The sequence below is a fragment of the Cynara cardunculus genome (assembly GCF_001531365.2).
Source record: "Cynara cardunculus var. scolymus isolate 2C chromosome LG 15, CcrdV1, whole genome shotgun sequence".
NCBI lineage: Eukaryota > Viridiplantae > Streptophyta > Magnoliopsida > Asterales > Asteraceae > Cynara > Cynara cardunculus.
The window spans coordinates 11,939,275-11,954,557 of NC_037542.1; the positions used below are offsets into that span (position 1 = coordinate 11,939,275).

Genomic DNA, 15,283 nt, shown 5'->3' on the forward strand with positions numbered 1-15,283 from the left:
ATATCCTCTTCTAATCGAGGCTTGTAACAGGTAGAGGCAGTGGTGACCAATATGGTGGTTAACAGTGGTGGTGGAATTGGCGGAGATAGGGGTGAGCAGCGGCGACGATGGTGGCTGGTGGACAACAGTGACAACATAGGACGTGAAGATGGTGAACAGGGGAGGTTGTGGTGGTTGTGGTCGATGTGGTAGAGGTATAGGTGGTGGTGGGTGGTGGCAATAGATGGCCGATAGTGGTTATGAAGATGTTGGAGAGGAGGTTGCCATAGTGGAGGTCAAACCACCCGAAAAGGAATGAAAGCTTCAAATCGAGTTCTCTCTAGTAAAGGTTGTGGTGGATGTCGGTGATGATGGACAGTGGTGACCATTGAACCAAAAGCCATTTCACACCCCTAACCATCAAGAGGTAATAAGTTTAATCAAAATTTCAATCTAAGTTATATACCTGAATATTCCACCACTGTTTCCTTGTCGAGTAGAAGATGTGCTACTTGTAATGTAATCTTCAGGAAGGAAGGAGCCAGCAAATAGAAAGAGGGCCAGTTTTCTATTCCCAAAGGCCAGGAGCACATGGAATAAGATATATACATCTTTTCGGCCCGACTCCAGATTTCATCCGCCACCCCATATAACAACAACTTACTCTATAAATAAATATTTCATCTCTCTCTCTCTCTCTCTCTCTCTCTATATATATATATATATATATGTATATATATATATACTTGTTGAATTCACTTCTCTCCATCTAAACAAACCATATATCCATCAATGTCTGCCTATATCTTCTCCCTTTTACCTCCATTCTTCTTTATCCTCTTCCTCATTCACAAAACCTGCAACAAAAACACCACCAAACTACCCTCTGGCCAAATGGGTCTCCCGTGGATTGGTGAAACGATTGCCTTCTACAGAGCCCAACGCAAGAACCAACTGTTCGACACCTTTTTTCAGCCTAGGATCAACAAGCATGGCAAGATTTTTAAAACGAGGCTGATGGGATCGCCCATGGTGGTGGTAAATGGAGCTACAGCAAATAAGTTCTTCATGTCGAATGAGTTCAAATTGGTCATAAGCTCATGGCCAACTTCCTCTGTAGAATTGATGGGAAAGAACTCCATCATGGAGAAACAAGGAGACTCCCATAGTTGCCTTCGTGGTATTATTGCTTCCGCCCTCGCCCCTGCAGGCCTCCATGCAATGGTGCCCAGAATCTGCACCTCTATTTACAAACACCTGCAGAAAAACTGGCAACACGCTGAAGAAATCAGTCTACATCGGTCTACCAAGATGATCACTTTCACTATTGTTCTTCAGTGCTTGTTTGGGATAGGGATTGAACCAGAGACGATGTTTGGAGTCTTTGAAAATGTTCTGGAAGGTGTTTTAGCTGCTCCGGTTAATTTCCCAGGGACAAAATTCTCAAGAGCTAAGAAAGCGAGAGCTGAGATAGAGAAGGTGTTGGTTAATGAGATCCAAAAAAAGAGGGAGGCCATGGAAGGTGGGAGAGATGAAGAAGATGGCATGCTACTTTCTGCGTTGGTGGGTGCGTTGATCAGAGGTGAGATCACGGAACAGGAGGTTGTTGATAATGTCGTTTTGCTAGTGTTTGCAGCTCATGATACAACTTCTTACGCCATTACAATGACGTTTAAGATGCTCGCCAATCACCCAGATTGTTATTCCCTTCTACTAGAAGGTATGTTAACAAAAACCATTATAACACAACAGTTAGATATATGTATGTATATATATCTCAAGGGACCAATGCCGCTTTTCTTCACGTTTATCTTAATGAATGGGCAGAACATGAAGACATTGCTAGAAACAGAAAGCCAGGTGAGGTTTTGACGTTTGACGATGTGAAGAAAATGGAGTATACCTGGCAAGTAGCTCGTGAGACCATGCGATTGTGCCCTCCCATCTTTGGCTCCTTCAGAAAAGCAACATCTGACATTGACTTTGAAGGCTTTACCATTCCAAAGGGCTGGAAGGTGCAAACCATATGATGTTCCTTGCCTTCATCTACATACACACACACACACGATTGTGAGTCAAATGTTGCAAGTTTGTGTTGTAGAGGAAGTACAGATTTCTCTAATATCGAATGTTATTTTGATCTCTGCAGGTGCTTTGGACCACATACGGAACACATTATGATGAAGAATGTTTTCCGGATCCAATGAGTTTCAATCCGAGTAGATTTGCGGATCCGGTTCAAGCTTATTCTTTCATACCATTTGGTGGAGGGCCAAGGCTGTGTGCAGGCTACCAACTGGCAAAGCTAATTATTCTTGTATTTGTGCATTATGTTGTAACACAATATAACTGGTCGTTAGTATACCCTGATGAGTCGATAGTCATGGACCCGCTCCCATTCCCTTCTAAAGGCATGCCTATAAAAATTTCTCCCAAATCTGTAATTAGCTCTTCTACTGCATTGTGAACTTGAAATAACATCATAGCAGTTTAACTTTAGAATAATCTTTCGCATTTAGAACTATCTTGTTAGAAATCAATACAGTTCAAGACTAGTTGAATCCAGATTGCCAATTTTTATGTCTTTCTTACAATTATAACCTCAATGCACCAAGGCTTTGTGCTTTTCTCTGCATTTTGTAAAGAAGCTACAAAAGGGGAAGGTCCACAGCTGGATCTAGAAATGATAAAGAGTTTCAACAGATGATTCGATGATTTCTTGTTTAGAACTGGGTTTCTCTGTTGTGGGATCTCTTATGCACTGGTATAAAAACTATTGGTTTTTTTAAGCAAGAATTGGTTGGACAATATAAGCAATTGCTGAAGGTAGAACTCAAAGTGTGGAATACTCAACTGTTCACCAGGGACCAAAGGCTTTCAGGTGATGTAAAACAACAGGTGCAACTACTAAATCTGGAGGAGCTTAGAGATCTGTCCACTGCAGAAAGAGAGTTTAATGCAAGTAAAATTAAAGTTGAAAGAAATCAAAAGAAGATCAAGAATAACATGGAGAAAAGCCGTGTGACTGTATGCCTAAAGCAAGGTGATAAAAAATCTAAAATTTTCTACTTGCATGCTGAGGTAAGAAAGAATAGGAATTCCTCAGTGGGTTTATTGTTGATGATTAGTGGGAGGAAGATGCTATCGTAATCAAGGATCACAACCTCATGCATTTAGAGAAGCTATTCGCAAAAGAGGAAAATGATGATTCTTGGTTTCCTTGGGAAGATTCGCAACTGAAAAAAATCACCTTTGCTATGGAAATTGAGTTGAAAAAACCAAATATGATCTATCAATTCAAGAAGAACAGGAAATGATGAAGACCACTGACGTGAAAGTGGATGCAGACATTTCCACAAGCAGTTATTATCACGGGGGATAAGGAACAATTGGATCATTTCCTTGCCTTTCATGTGCGGAAAAGAATTGCAGAATCGGGAACCTAGGCCATCCAGTTTTAATGACGAATGGATAAGGTGGCCAAGTTTTAACAGTTTGCTTCATCAATGGCAGAACTCCTTCCAGATTCAAGGACGGAGTTGCAAAAGGTGGAACTCAAGGTGTGGACTGTTTTTTTCCAAGGCAAAAAAGACTAGATGTATTTTCGTTAGAACTATATTTTTCTGGTGTGGAGTCTCTGGCATGAACTGATGGAACTAGCTCCTCGTCGAGTGGTCTGATGTGCATAATGGGGAACTTTAACACAATCACCTGCTGGGGTAAAAGGCTACATCAATAGATGGTGATCAGAGTATTCAAGATTTCAGTTGGTTTTGATGGAGCCCAGCTGTTGGACCTAACAAAACAAAATTTCACATGGATTGGAGGGATAGAAAAAAGATCAAGAAATTGATACATGTATGGCAAACCAAAAAAGTGAATGTAGACTTGGCTACAGCAATGATGGTCATGGGGGATAAGGAACAATTATACCATTTGCCTTTGGCATGGAGAGAAGAATGCAGAGTTGGGGTCATAAACCATTCAGATTTAATAACAAACAGAATCAGGTAGCAAAGCTTCAATAGTATGATTCATCAATGGCGGAATTCCTTCCAGATTTAATAACAAAGAAGTAGAATACTCAGTTCTGCCTGCCCAATCATATTTTATCATTATTGTTTCATCTGTTGCCCAGTAAAGCAATATCTTTCTTCCAATATAGAATCTGAATAACAAAGAGATTTCAACCTTAATCTTGGCAATTTTCTGCATAGATTCAGGGATTTTTTTCCTCGCTAAAATGTAATGTCGTCGTCGTAACATGAAAGGCGTGTACATATTCTTGTTAAAGAATCAATAAGATAGAATTGGACTTACAACTAATGAACTCCAATGACAAGCTCTAGCTCGTGAAGACCTGATTCCACCAAAAACTGAATTGACGAACACATGAGTACCATAAAACTCCATAGATAAAAAGATACCATCCACCCACCAAATCAAAGAGCAAGGAATGGTAAATTGGGAAGAGTATCGTACTTGTAAAATATAAACCCTTGAACATTTTCACTTCAAGGCAACCCAATCCATATCAGGTACTTGAAATCACCTGAACTTGAAAACAAGAAGAAGAAAAAAACCAATTCCCTCCGTATTAATCCTTGCCCACCATGTGTTTGCGAAATTTACCTTGCCGCATCCTATCTCCATTTTCGTTATTGTTAGGTTGATTGTTTCTTCTTAAATGGTTTAAATGGTTAAGTTGTAAAAATTCTAAGCCTTAATTCTAAAATACTTTGAATAATTTTGTATTATAAGTCCTCTTTAGAGTTTCTTAATCATTCTAACCACTTAATCATTTTACATCAAATCATTCAGCAATTATCAAATAACCCCGAAGTTGTGAATGAAATATTCTTAAAAAATTAACCAAAAAACCCCACAAATTTGTGTGGATGGGAGTAATCTTTTGTTAAATTTATGTTACAAGAAAGATATAATTGATACTATTGTGAAAATATAAATATTTAATTAATCGGTTATTTTATGATTAATTGGATTTAGGGTTACACGTGTTATAAGTTACATAACCTTCGTTTCAGTCATTGCGTTGAAATACAAAACGAAAAAGATAGTTACATGAGCCTTGAAAGGTTAGCTTAGTGACAATAAATCTTCGGCCTATGAGGCTCTTCCCACCGATCACCGGTTCAAAACTTCAAATCCTTACAAAACTACCAGGTGATTTCCTTATTCTTATCCAATGCGAAATTTAATCAAGATACAAAGCATAAGCTGACCCAAACATCCATGATTAACAAAAAAAACCTCATTTGTAGGATATTCGAGTAATGAAATCATAACATCATCGATGTTCATCTCTGCAAGAATCTCATATTGCAATCGAAGAGAATGAAGTGTCTAGTAGCACGCTCAAACACAATCAAACATCCCCTTCCATCCCTTTCAAGTATGCAAGTTTTGGAGTCCCTTTTGAGTGTGTTTTGGCATGCAGACAACAATGATCAAGAATATGACAGACAGGTGAAAGAATTATGAAATTAAGATTTTAATTTGACATCAGTAATTTACATATCCTCTCTCATATCCCCAATTTTTGTTCCACCTATTTTGATAAGACAAAAGAAACTGCATTTTTGTCCCACTCGGTTCTGTCATGTCTCAATCAAATTGTTGTACCATATACCAAATGCACCATCAGGAAAGAATGAAAAGTAAAGGATCCAAATGTCCATCTTTCTTCGAAGATGGCATTTAGCAAAAACAGAAGCAGTTGCAAATGACATATTCTGTATGCGGTGGTCATTTCCATTTGGTAGATTAGAACTAGATTACTAGAATCAGTCGTCGTGCTCATAACGCACCTCTACACAAAGAAATCGACCCAAAAGCACATAAATAATAGAACAATCCTACCTCAAAATTAAACGACATTCTAACACAACCTACCAAACTCGATTCATTCTATGCATCATAGCAGATTGCCAAAGTCGATGAGCTTGAAGACGCTTTTGAATCTGATACCAACACAGCAGAGGGGAAACCCATTAGTTAGTCCAACACATAGGGTAATTATCAGATGAAAACCATAAATATTTTGAGAACCATGAACAACAGTAGATAATGCACGCACTATATGAATTTCAATGAGTATATGCACCAATGCGTATGTACTTGCATATATAGCAGATATACATCGATGAATATATTCATCGACAGAATACATATTTTGATAATGTATATTCATTGATGCATATATATATATATATATATATGAATATACTGGTTCTCATGTATTTATGGTTCTCGTTTAATATAGCCAAACACATAACAAGAAACAACACCAACCAACCTTCTAAACCATTTCGCATCCAATCTTGTGTGCAAATGAGCGCTTGCAGAGTATCCGCGCTTAATGAGCTTCGATACTCATCAACAACAATATCTCCGGTATCAAACACCGACTCCAACGAAACCTTTGACATCGGGATTCCGAGGATATTTCTCGCCATCATCGATAGCACCGGATACCTAGGAGTGTGAACTTTCCACCAATTCAGTATGTTAAAATCAACATTCCGAGGAAATAACGGCTCCTCCAGATACTTATCAAGGTCCGACTTCACGTTTTGATTCTGCGACGTTTCATGAAGGAATCGATCAAAACCTGTCAGCCGATCTCGGGTATCGTTACCGCCATCACTTCCGCCCACCTGGCTGTGAGAAGCTAATGTGGAATACACATCATGCCCATTGTAAAGTGCCCTCATACAGTTAGAAACAATATCTACACAATCTGGAGCATCACCCCCATAAATTTGTGGGTAGTAATACTCTACTAACTTCATCTTAAATCGAGGGTCTAAGATCGCTGCCACTGCCAACGCCAAGCTGCATTTCTTCCAGTAATCATCAAATTTACTCTTCATTTTTAACGATAATGAGCTTATATGTTCATCCCGGCTCTGGCACCAGTCAATTAACTGTAAATGGATATCACAAACCTCTGGAAAATATATATTTGCAGTTGGATGTTTGCTTCCTGCAAAAACTGTAGAAACTTCAACAAAAAGCTTCAAGAAACTAGTTATGGTGCTAGCTCGGCTCCAATCATCGTCCGATGGGCACATTGTGTAAGCAAAGTCATGTTCTTGGAGACGGGAAAACGCTTCTCTGTACTCCAAAGCAACATCAAGCATGATATAAGTTGAATTCCAATGGAGAGGGTTGTCGAGATATAGTGATTTTTGGCTGTTGGCTCCAACTTCTTGCACCATTTCATTGAACTTCTCGTGAGTTGCTTGTGACATTCGAATGTACCTAATGCTTTCCCGAATCTTGCAGATTGTCAAACTTAAGGCTTCTAGACAATCTTCCACCATAACTTTGATGAGATTTGCTGCACATCTTACTTCAAATAATTGGCCGTTACATAAAAGAAATCGATTCTGTGATAACCGTTCCCTAATTTTACAGACGATGTTGTCGTGGATTTGACAACTATCACAGGTCATTGAAAACAACTTCCGATCGATATCCCACTCCATCAATCTCGACATGATAACTTCAGAAACCATATCCTCTGTTTGAAAAGGATCAATTTGTATAAAACTCAAAATCTTCTTCCTCAAAGCCCAAGTTTCATCAACAGAATGTGCTGTTAAACATAAGTATTTAGCATCTCCTTTCGCAGCCCAGGTATCAACACTCAGGCTGATTTTTCCGGGAAGATTATCCAACATTTCGCATACTTTCTGCTTTTCTTTTAGGTAAATTTCCTTACAATCAGCCACTACTCCGTCAAGTGTTGCAAGCTCAAACAAGGGCTGCAGTTTTCTAACGAATATTTTGAACCCAACATGCTCCACCATAGCCAAAGGATAACCATGTAATATAATCATGCGGGCAAGATCAAATCGACTCCTTCTGTAATCAAAGTTACCGTTAGCTAAGCTAACAAGACCCTCTTTCACTGGGCTTTGCTCGTATTTACCAGTAACGAGATTGGGGATGTCAGCCTTTCCCTGATCATGATCAAAAGTGAAGTTTACCGGGACCAACGATCCTTCCTTTTTCTTTCCTTTTGATGTTAGCATCTGTGATACATCGTGATTTGATCTTCTTCGACACCTGATTAAGTGATTTCTCAAATGTGATGTTCCACTGGTACTTGAACCGCTAAGTTTCTTTTTACAATGCTTACAAACAGCAACGCATGCATCACCTCTTTTGACCCGGTCAAAGTCTTTCCACACTGCCGATTTCAATCTACTACAATCAACTAGTACTGCCTCATCAGAAATCTCCATTGAATCTGCATATCATCCGAATAAAAGCATATATGTCAATTTAGTGTACTGCATTCATATGTGAATGAAATGTGCCTAAACTGCCACAGCAATGCTAAAAGGTGCAGAAGAACAAGTGAACAAAAGAACATGTAATTGTAAATGTTAAAATAGCCTTTAATAATGACAAAATAGAGGAGTATGCCAACCAAAATCAATACCATCAAGGTCTTTGATGATGCCAATGAGCAATTATATAAATTTAGCTAAATTTTTTGGTGAAAAAAAACTGACTAATTTATTATTAGACATAGCAGAAATAAAAATTATTGAAAACTTATGGAAGAGTGAAAACAAGGCTGCAGTTGATAGGTATCAACCTAAGCTTACCTATCCCAAGAATCAAAACACAGTTCATAGAAAATTTTTGAAACATAATAATTCTGGACACCTTAAAACCATCCTGTAACTAAATAATGATATGACCCATGCTACGCTTTCTTTAAAAATAACCAAGAAACTGAAAGATCCTATAACAGCATATCTGAAAAAAAGAAAGGAAAAGATTTCATACAAAAAGAACAAAGAAAAATATCCCACACGTTAAAGGAAAAAAATGGAGGAGAAGTCGCAACAAATTACCACTCATACGCATGAAAACAAGAAGCATTTGTTTCAACACTAATGCCACCAATTGGGTGCATATAGTATGATGTTATTGCACATGATTAAATATAAATAAGGTAAGTGAGAGGCATGACCAAAAAGGTTGTATTTTATTTACTTTTAAAGTACATTGAACAACAGTCATAGAAACTAAAAGGAATACCAATAAAGACACGCCTATATCACCATTTGTCCATTAAAGAATAAAAAAAATACTAGATTGTAGAGATGGTCGATAGAAGAATGGTAATAGTTAGCAGGCAAAATTACAAACACAGAAAACAACCACTAGCATATATAATGTTTAAAAGTCAGACTAATACAGAAAGATGAAATCCTTAAAGGCACATGCACGTTTTTGTAGAATATTCAAGTAAAACATACATATACACACACATGTGGGCAAGGATCCACATATCTAAGTGATACGATGACAAATTGGCAAGACACCAAGCCATAAGATAGGATGAAGCAGATGAAGATGACTTATGCATCTTTTACATGCAAACCCAGGTTGCAAGTAACACAAAGCCAAAGTGAGTTTCTCTCCTCTGGTCTCCCTTTCCTGTCTTTTTCTTTTTTCTGATTAAGGATTTCTATATTTTTCAAGAACATCTTTTTAATCTAGTTTGTTACCAGATCAGGTAATTTTGTTTGTGTCTTTCGGCATCAAATGGGTTTTCTTTAATTTTGCATTGCTTAATGTGATGAAATATATCTTCCAGTGTCAATCAAGCATGTCATTGTATGATGGTTTGCGCAATTTCCATATGTTCCTAGGGCATCCACTCTTCAGAATGATAGTTGATCAAGAGCACAATGCCATGGTGGTACCAGGTAAACTTTATATAGATCCATTCAAGCTCTCTGCTTCTTTTCTAAAGTAGAACAATAGACAAAAGAAGCATTGGAGGATAGAAGATATAAGAGTAAGTGATTCCTAACAATCCCATGAGTTCACGGTTCAACTATTCATGAGGCAACAAAAGAAGATACTGATGTAGCTTAATGTAGAAAGTGATCTAGTGTAATATAAAAGAAATGAGTAATTAACTCATAAGTCTAACTACTTAAAAGACGAGGATGAATGGTCCTATCCTTTTCAGAAATTAGAGCAAATACAAAACTCATCTCCACTTTTTCCATGCATAATAAAACCATAAGTTTTTTACATATTTCCTTTGGTAGGATGTCATTTATTTCTCATAAGGATTGAAAACGTCTGGTGAAGATAAAACCAGGTTGTTATATTGTACAATTCATAAACCATGAATGTTTGACATAAGTCAACCTGGTATCCCTCATTTGGAAGATTGCCAATTTTAATTGAGATCACTCTAGTAAACTTAGCAAGGAGGCTTGAACGTACATTCTGTTGTTCCCCAGTACCTAATGACTGTTGCCAAGCCATATCAACATGCTTAGATGCAAGTCTAGAAAGATACTTGGATATGTTTTCCTACTTCATAGCTAATAATACAATAAGAACTTTATGGCAGACCTGAGTTCTTATAATCTTGAACCTACAGGCTACAGCTAGTTGCCTCCAACAAATAGAAGTTCTAAGTTCGATATCTTTGACTAATCTACTACTCTGCTTCTAAGCTAGAACTAGCAAGCATATAGTTATCATTCAAACAACACAGTAGCATTTCAATCACCACTCATACTCGCCATAATAATCAAACATTCAATTGATATTAGCCGATAGAAGTTTACAATTGCAACAAAACTTATTCCCATTATTTAAGAAGCCAACGGATGCTTAAACCCAGAAGCTAACAAATACAAATGGACAGATAGGACAAGATGTCCCCTGCTAACTAAGGCCCACTCTTAAGATGGTTTTTGCCATCAGCTGATATTTAGAGAAAAGTGAACAATAACCAGACAATATGGATGAGCTACAAAGAGTGCATATCTATGGACTCGAGTATAATTACTTCTTCCTCCACCACGAGTAGACATGTATTAAAGACCAGCTACAGGAAAGTGAAATCCCGCATCCAGGCTCCTCAATTTTTCAAGGGTTGGGGAGGGAGCTCTTTGTATGCAGCCTTCTCCTTGCCTTTTGCAAAGAGGCCGATTCCATCACGGACTTACATTGGCTATGAGAAATATTTTGTGAAACTGTAGATAAATCTCTCAGATTGATAGGTAAAGTGAATGTAACAAGAACACCAAAAACCTTACAACAGGGGTCTTTCTATCTTTCCAGAGGTTGTAATTTAATGAATAATATGACAAGTTTAGAAATATCAGATACTTAAAGTCCCTTCATTGTGTAGAACAAGAGAGTACCAGTTAAGAAGTCTTTTGAATGGTTGATCACAAATTCACAGTAGTATGACAAAGGTAAGAAAAAGACACTTTTTTTTGGGAAAAAAAGAAAAAGACACTTACAAATTGCATAACTATAAACTGCCCCTAATAGTTATCAGTGTGTCAACAATCTGAAGACCATATGGAAGTCAAAAATATAGAGTCAAATGAATGCACTGAGAATTCAAATTGAGGTTGGGAGGAGAAACCGCTTTAGCAATTAGTAAAATATAAAAACAATTTGCTTTTCTCATGATCCATAATTTGTCAAGATTACAGGTACAATGTCCAATCTAGAACCCAAAAGTTAAGAAATCAAAAAAACAATTAGAAAGAAGGTAAAAAGAATATTTATATAACCTCTTCCAAATAAGGCAAACTACATCACATGGCACATCAGAGAAAAGGTCATCAACAGGACCAAGCCACCTTCTTATAACACAATTTCAATTCAAAACAGCAACTCATATATGCACGGATTAACTGCAAAAACTCAATACTATAAATTAATTTGAAGGAACTGCTTTGCAACGTCAAGAACCCAAGAATCCTGACTTACCCAGTTTGCAAAGGTAGAGATAACCGACCCAGAAGAATAAACCCAGTTTCGACCCGAACTGGATCCGACAACAAACTGAGTAATCGGGTAAGGGGTTTTTAATTAAATAAACCCTATTGGAATTGGATCGGGGAAAACGCCGATTCAAAATATCCGGACTTCGGGTTTTCCTTTCCCATTTAAATACTAAAATTAATGAACAAACAGGCCTACATGAACGACCATTGATGAAGTCACACTTATCCAGGCACATAATTACGATTCATGCATAGACAATTCACATAGAAAGATGAAGAGAAAACGTACAGAGAGAGTGAAGAAGTTGCAATTGCACAGAGAAATTTGAAACGCATAGAGTTGATGATTAGGGTTTACAATTTTGGGCGTTGTTGGATAGCGTTAAAAGAGGGTGTTTGTGTAAGGGCACCTGGGAGATGAATCCCACGAGAAACAAAGGTGCAGAGAAGAGAGGTAGAGATGTAATTGGGCAAGAGTTGGAGCAAACCGTAGAAGGCGCCAACCCGGTATCACAGAAAATTTGGGCCTTGGCCCAAATCACTTGTTGGGCCGTTGGGTTCCCATATACTTTTTTTATTTAAAAAAAATGTAATTATCCAATCAATCATTCAATTAAATCTTAAATCTGAAAATTACTACATAAAAACTATTATAGAGTTTAGAGTTGTTTTTTACTAAATTATAAAAATTAATTAAAATTTTAATTTTGAAGGATATAATAATTTTATGATTTGTACCGTACAACTTCAAGATTGGGTCGACAAGACCACGTCTAATATATCTATACTATATTATAAAGCATTAGACAAAATTTCTTAAAAATCATTTTTTATGCATAAAGTATTGTTTATTGATGCATATTACTTAAAATTCAAGATTACAAATAAATTGTGTATAAGTACAACTTATTAAAGCTCTATGTTTGAATTCGTGTAACTAACTGCGGATAAACATAATCAAATAAAGGATAAACATATTATTTTAAAATCTAAAAAAAATATCCATATAATTATTTGAGTTCTAACAGAATACTTAATTATTATTTTTACAAAAAAATACATTATTAAACCTAAATTAAGTTACTTTTTTACGTTAAATTAAATTATAATAAAAAATTGAATTAAAAAAAAATACAAACATAAGAACTTTTAAATAGTTAATTTGATACTAATATTGATATAGTTTTTGCAAAATTTATATGATATTTTCAAATTTATATTTTATTCAAAAATAAAAACATCGTCGCTTTTTCAAAACCACATAAAATCGTATTATATAGACATGGATAAAAAAAATAAAACGAAACATTGAAATGAAAATATGTTTCGATGCATTGCATGAATACCCTTTTAGTTTTCTTTAATTCAAACCCCTTTTTTACGAACATGAAAACTTGCCCATACTCGCCCTAAATGGGTCAGACTTTCCCACGATCTAACGAGCCTAAAAATCTTTTTATATTTTTTTAGAAAAACAAAAATTATATAAAATCACAGGTTATGTAAAATAATTCAAAACAATAACAATTTTTTTTCAACTTAAAATTAGACATAAATACATACAATATATATATATATATATACATACAATATATATATATATATATAATTTTAAAAAAATGTTACGCAAAACATGGATTACTAGAAAAGAAATGACCAAATAAGATAATAATAAATTGATCAAATGAGGTGATTATGTTTTTTTTACTTTTTAGATTTTTAGAAAATTTTATCATCACGAGTCATAATTAAGCGGAAATGGATAAATATCAAGAACTTTCACTTTTATTTACAAAATTTTAATTGGTTAATTAGTATAAAAATATTAATGGGTTGGACAGACCTATTCAAAAAAAAATTGTATCATCCATGTCTGTCCATTAATTTTAACAAGTCAGTTCGGGTCCATCCATTTCTTTGAAAATGGTAGTCCAAGCATGCTTTTCTAGCGGGCTGAAGAGGATGGGTCTAGCGAAACATTATGCCCATGAACAGCTCTAAACAAGAGCTATCGGGGGGGGGGGGGGGGGGGGGGGGGGGGGGGGAGTTATGTTTATTGTAGATGGGGGAAGTGCCACCGACGGAAAAATGTACTAGAGTAAGAATAAAGAAAAAAACTCACTCTTCCTGTGCCTTTGCCCCTTCCCACACCTGCCCCTAGTCCCTCGTTGTTCCTGTTGGTCATCGCTATAACTCATGCCCCCAATCTTCTCATGATTGATCTACCTCACAACTCTTAATCCGATTCAATTTTTTGATCATTGTTGATTGTTTTCAGTTGCTCAATTTGATTCTCAACAAGAAGAGACTATCTTCTTAAATTTGCTCAATTGGATAGTTTATAGATTCCTGATGTTGGCAGCAAGACTCCTATATGAAAAACCCTTTGCACAAGGCAGGTTGTAAATTTAAGCTACAACAAGTTCAATGGAGATCTTTTCAATTGGGTCTTCGTTTTTGAAGCAATCCAAACAAATGGCTTTTCTGGCAACGAGTTTTTTTGCTACATCCCGGATGGTATCTTTAGATTAGACGTTAATGTTATTTTGTTTTTAAACATATAGTTCAAAATGTTAATAAGGGTGCTCTTGAAATGTGTATGATTAAAAAGGTCGACTACCTATCTTTACATATAAACAGGCAAAATACAACGGCTTTTGTTTAGTTACAGGTTGCTAGGAAATGCATATATAAATATCGATAATCCTAAAAAATATGTCTTTTGTACCAAAGACAAATATTCTTACACATGTTTGGCTTGTTGTCGGGATTACAATAAATGACGGAAACATCATGAAACATGTATGTTCAGCAAACAACGTGTCCACTCTATAATAAGTAAATAGATGACATAATGCAAAACGCTTCGTCCCATTTCGGTTGAAGGGACGTAATATTCACAAAAATGTCGACGTGGAGTTTTCCAATTGCTCAAACCAGATCTCCAAAATTAAATCTTGGAGTAGGGATCATGGGTTTGCCAACCCATCTGGTATTCCTAACCAACCAAACGGACACAGTATCTTCCACTGATGGAATTTGAAAAGATAAGATATACTGAAAACACAGACCTAACGTTAACCTTAAGGAGTAGAGCTACAAACATATACAATATATCTCACTTTGAAAAATCTTGTATATATCTTCATATAAAGTTATAAATTGATCAAACTTAGAATAAATTACATATTTTGTTCCTCAGGTATGTTATTTTATTACGGATTTGGTTATCTTTATTTATTACAAAATAACCCATCACAAACGCGGTTTGTTATGGATTTGGTCCCTAAGGCAAACGGTAGTCCATTGTTTTTGTTAAGTACGAGGACAAAATGGTCACTTTACTTTTTTCTTTAATTTATAATTGTTTAATTTATTTTTAGATTATATTTTAAATACTATTATTATTATATATTATCATATATATATATATATATATATATATAATATACATTTACAGAAGGTTCACCGTGTCTTTCCTAAGAGCA

The 15,283-nt window shown here is 36.0% G+C and overlaps 2 protein-coding genes across 4 annotated transcripts; one reads left to right on the forward strand and one right to left on the reverse strand.

The window, feature by feature from the left end:
* The first annotated feature begins 772 nt into the window (after nt 1–772).
* Nucleotides 773–2,459, forward strand: LOC112528069 (taxadiene 5-alpha hydroxylase-like). Its single transcript, XM_025138973.1, has 3 exons — nt 773–1,699; nt 1,807–1,994; nt 2,129–2,459. The coding sequence occupies exons 1-3, from the start codon at nt 874–876 to the stop codon at nt 2,444–2,446; spliced, it is 1,332 nt and encodes a 443-aa protein (XP_024994741.1). The 5' UTR covers nt 773–873; the 3' UTR covers nt 2,447–2,459.
* A 3,249-nt stretch (nt 2,460–5,708) lies between these two features.
* Nucleotides 5,709–12,230, reverse strand: LOC112528291 (zinc finger BED domain-containing protein RICESLEEPER 1-like). Of its 3 annotated transcripts, XM_025139290.1 has the most exons (5): nt 12,085–12,212; nt 11,779–11,987; nt 11,580–11,702; nt 6,296–8,257; nt 5,709–5,960 (listed from the first exon to the last, which is right to left on the reverse strand). In XM_025139290.1, the coding sequence occupies exons 4-5, from the start codon at nt 8,250–8,252 to the stop codon at nt 5,908–5,910; spliced, it is 2,010 nt and encodes a 669-aa protein (XP_024995058.1). In that variant the 5' UTR covers nt 8,253–8,257; nt 11,580–11,702; nt 11,779–11,987; nt 12,085–12,212; the 3' UTR covers nt 5,709–5,907. The 3 variants fall into 3 exon arrangements, with proteins under 3 accessions (XP_024995058.1, XP_024995059.1, XP_024995057.1); XM_025139291.1 differs by lacking the exon at nt 11,779–11,987; XM_025139289.1 differs by lacking the exons at nt 11,580–11,702; nt 11,779–11,987 and having other exon boundaries at nt 12,085–12,230.
* Between the last annotated feature and the right edge of the window lie 3,053 nt (nt 12,231–15,283).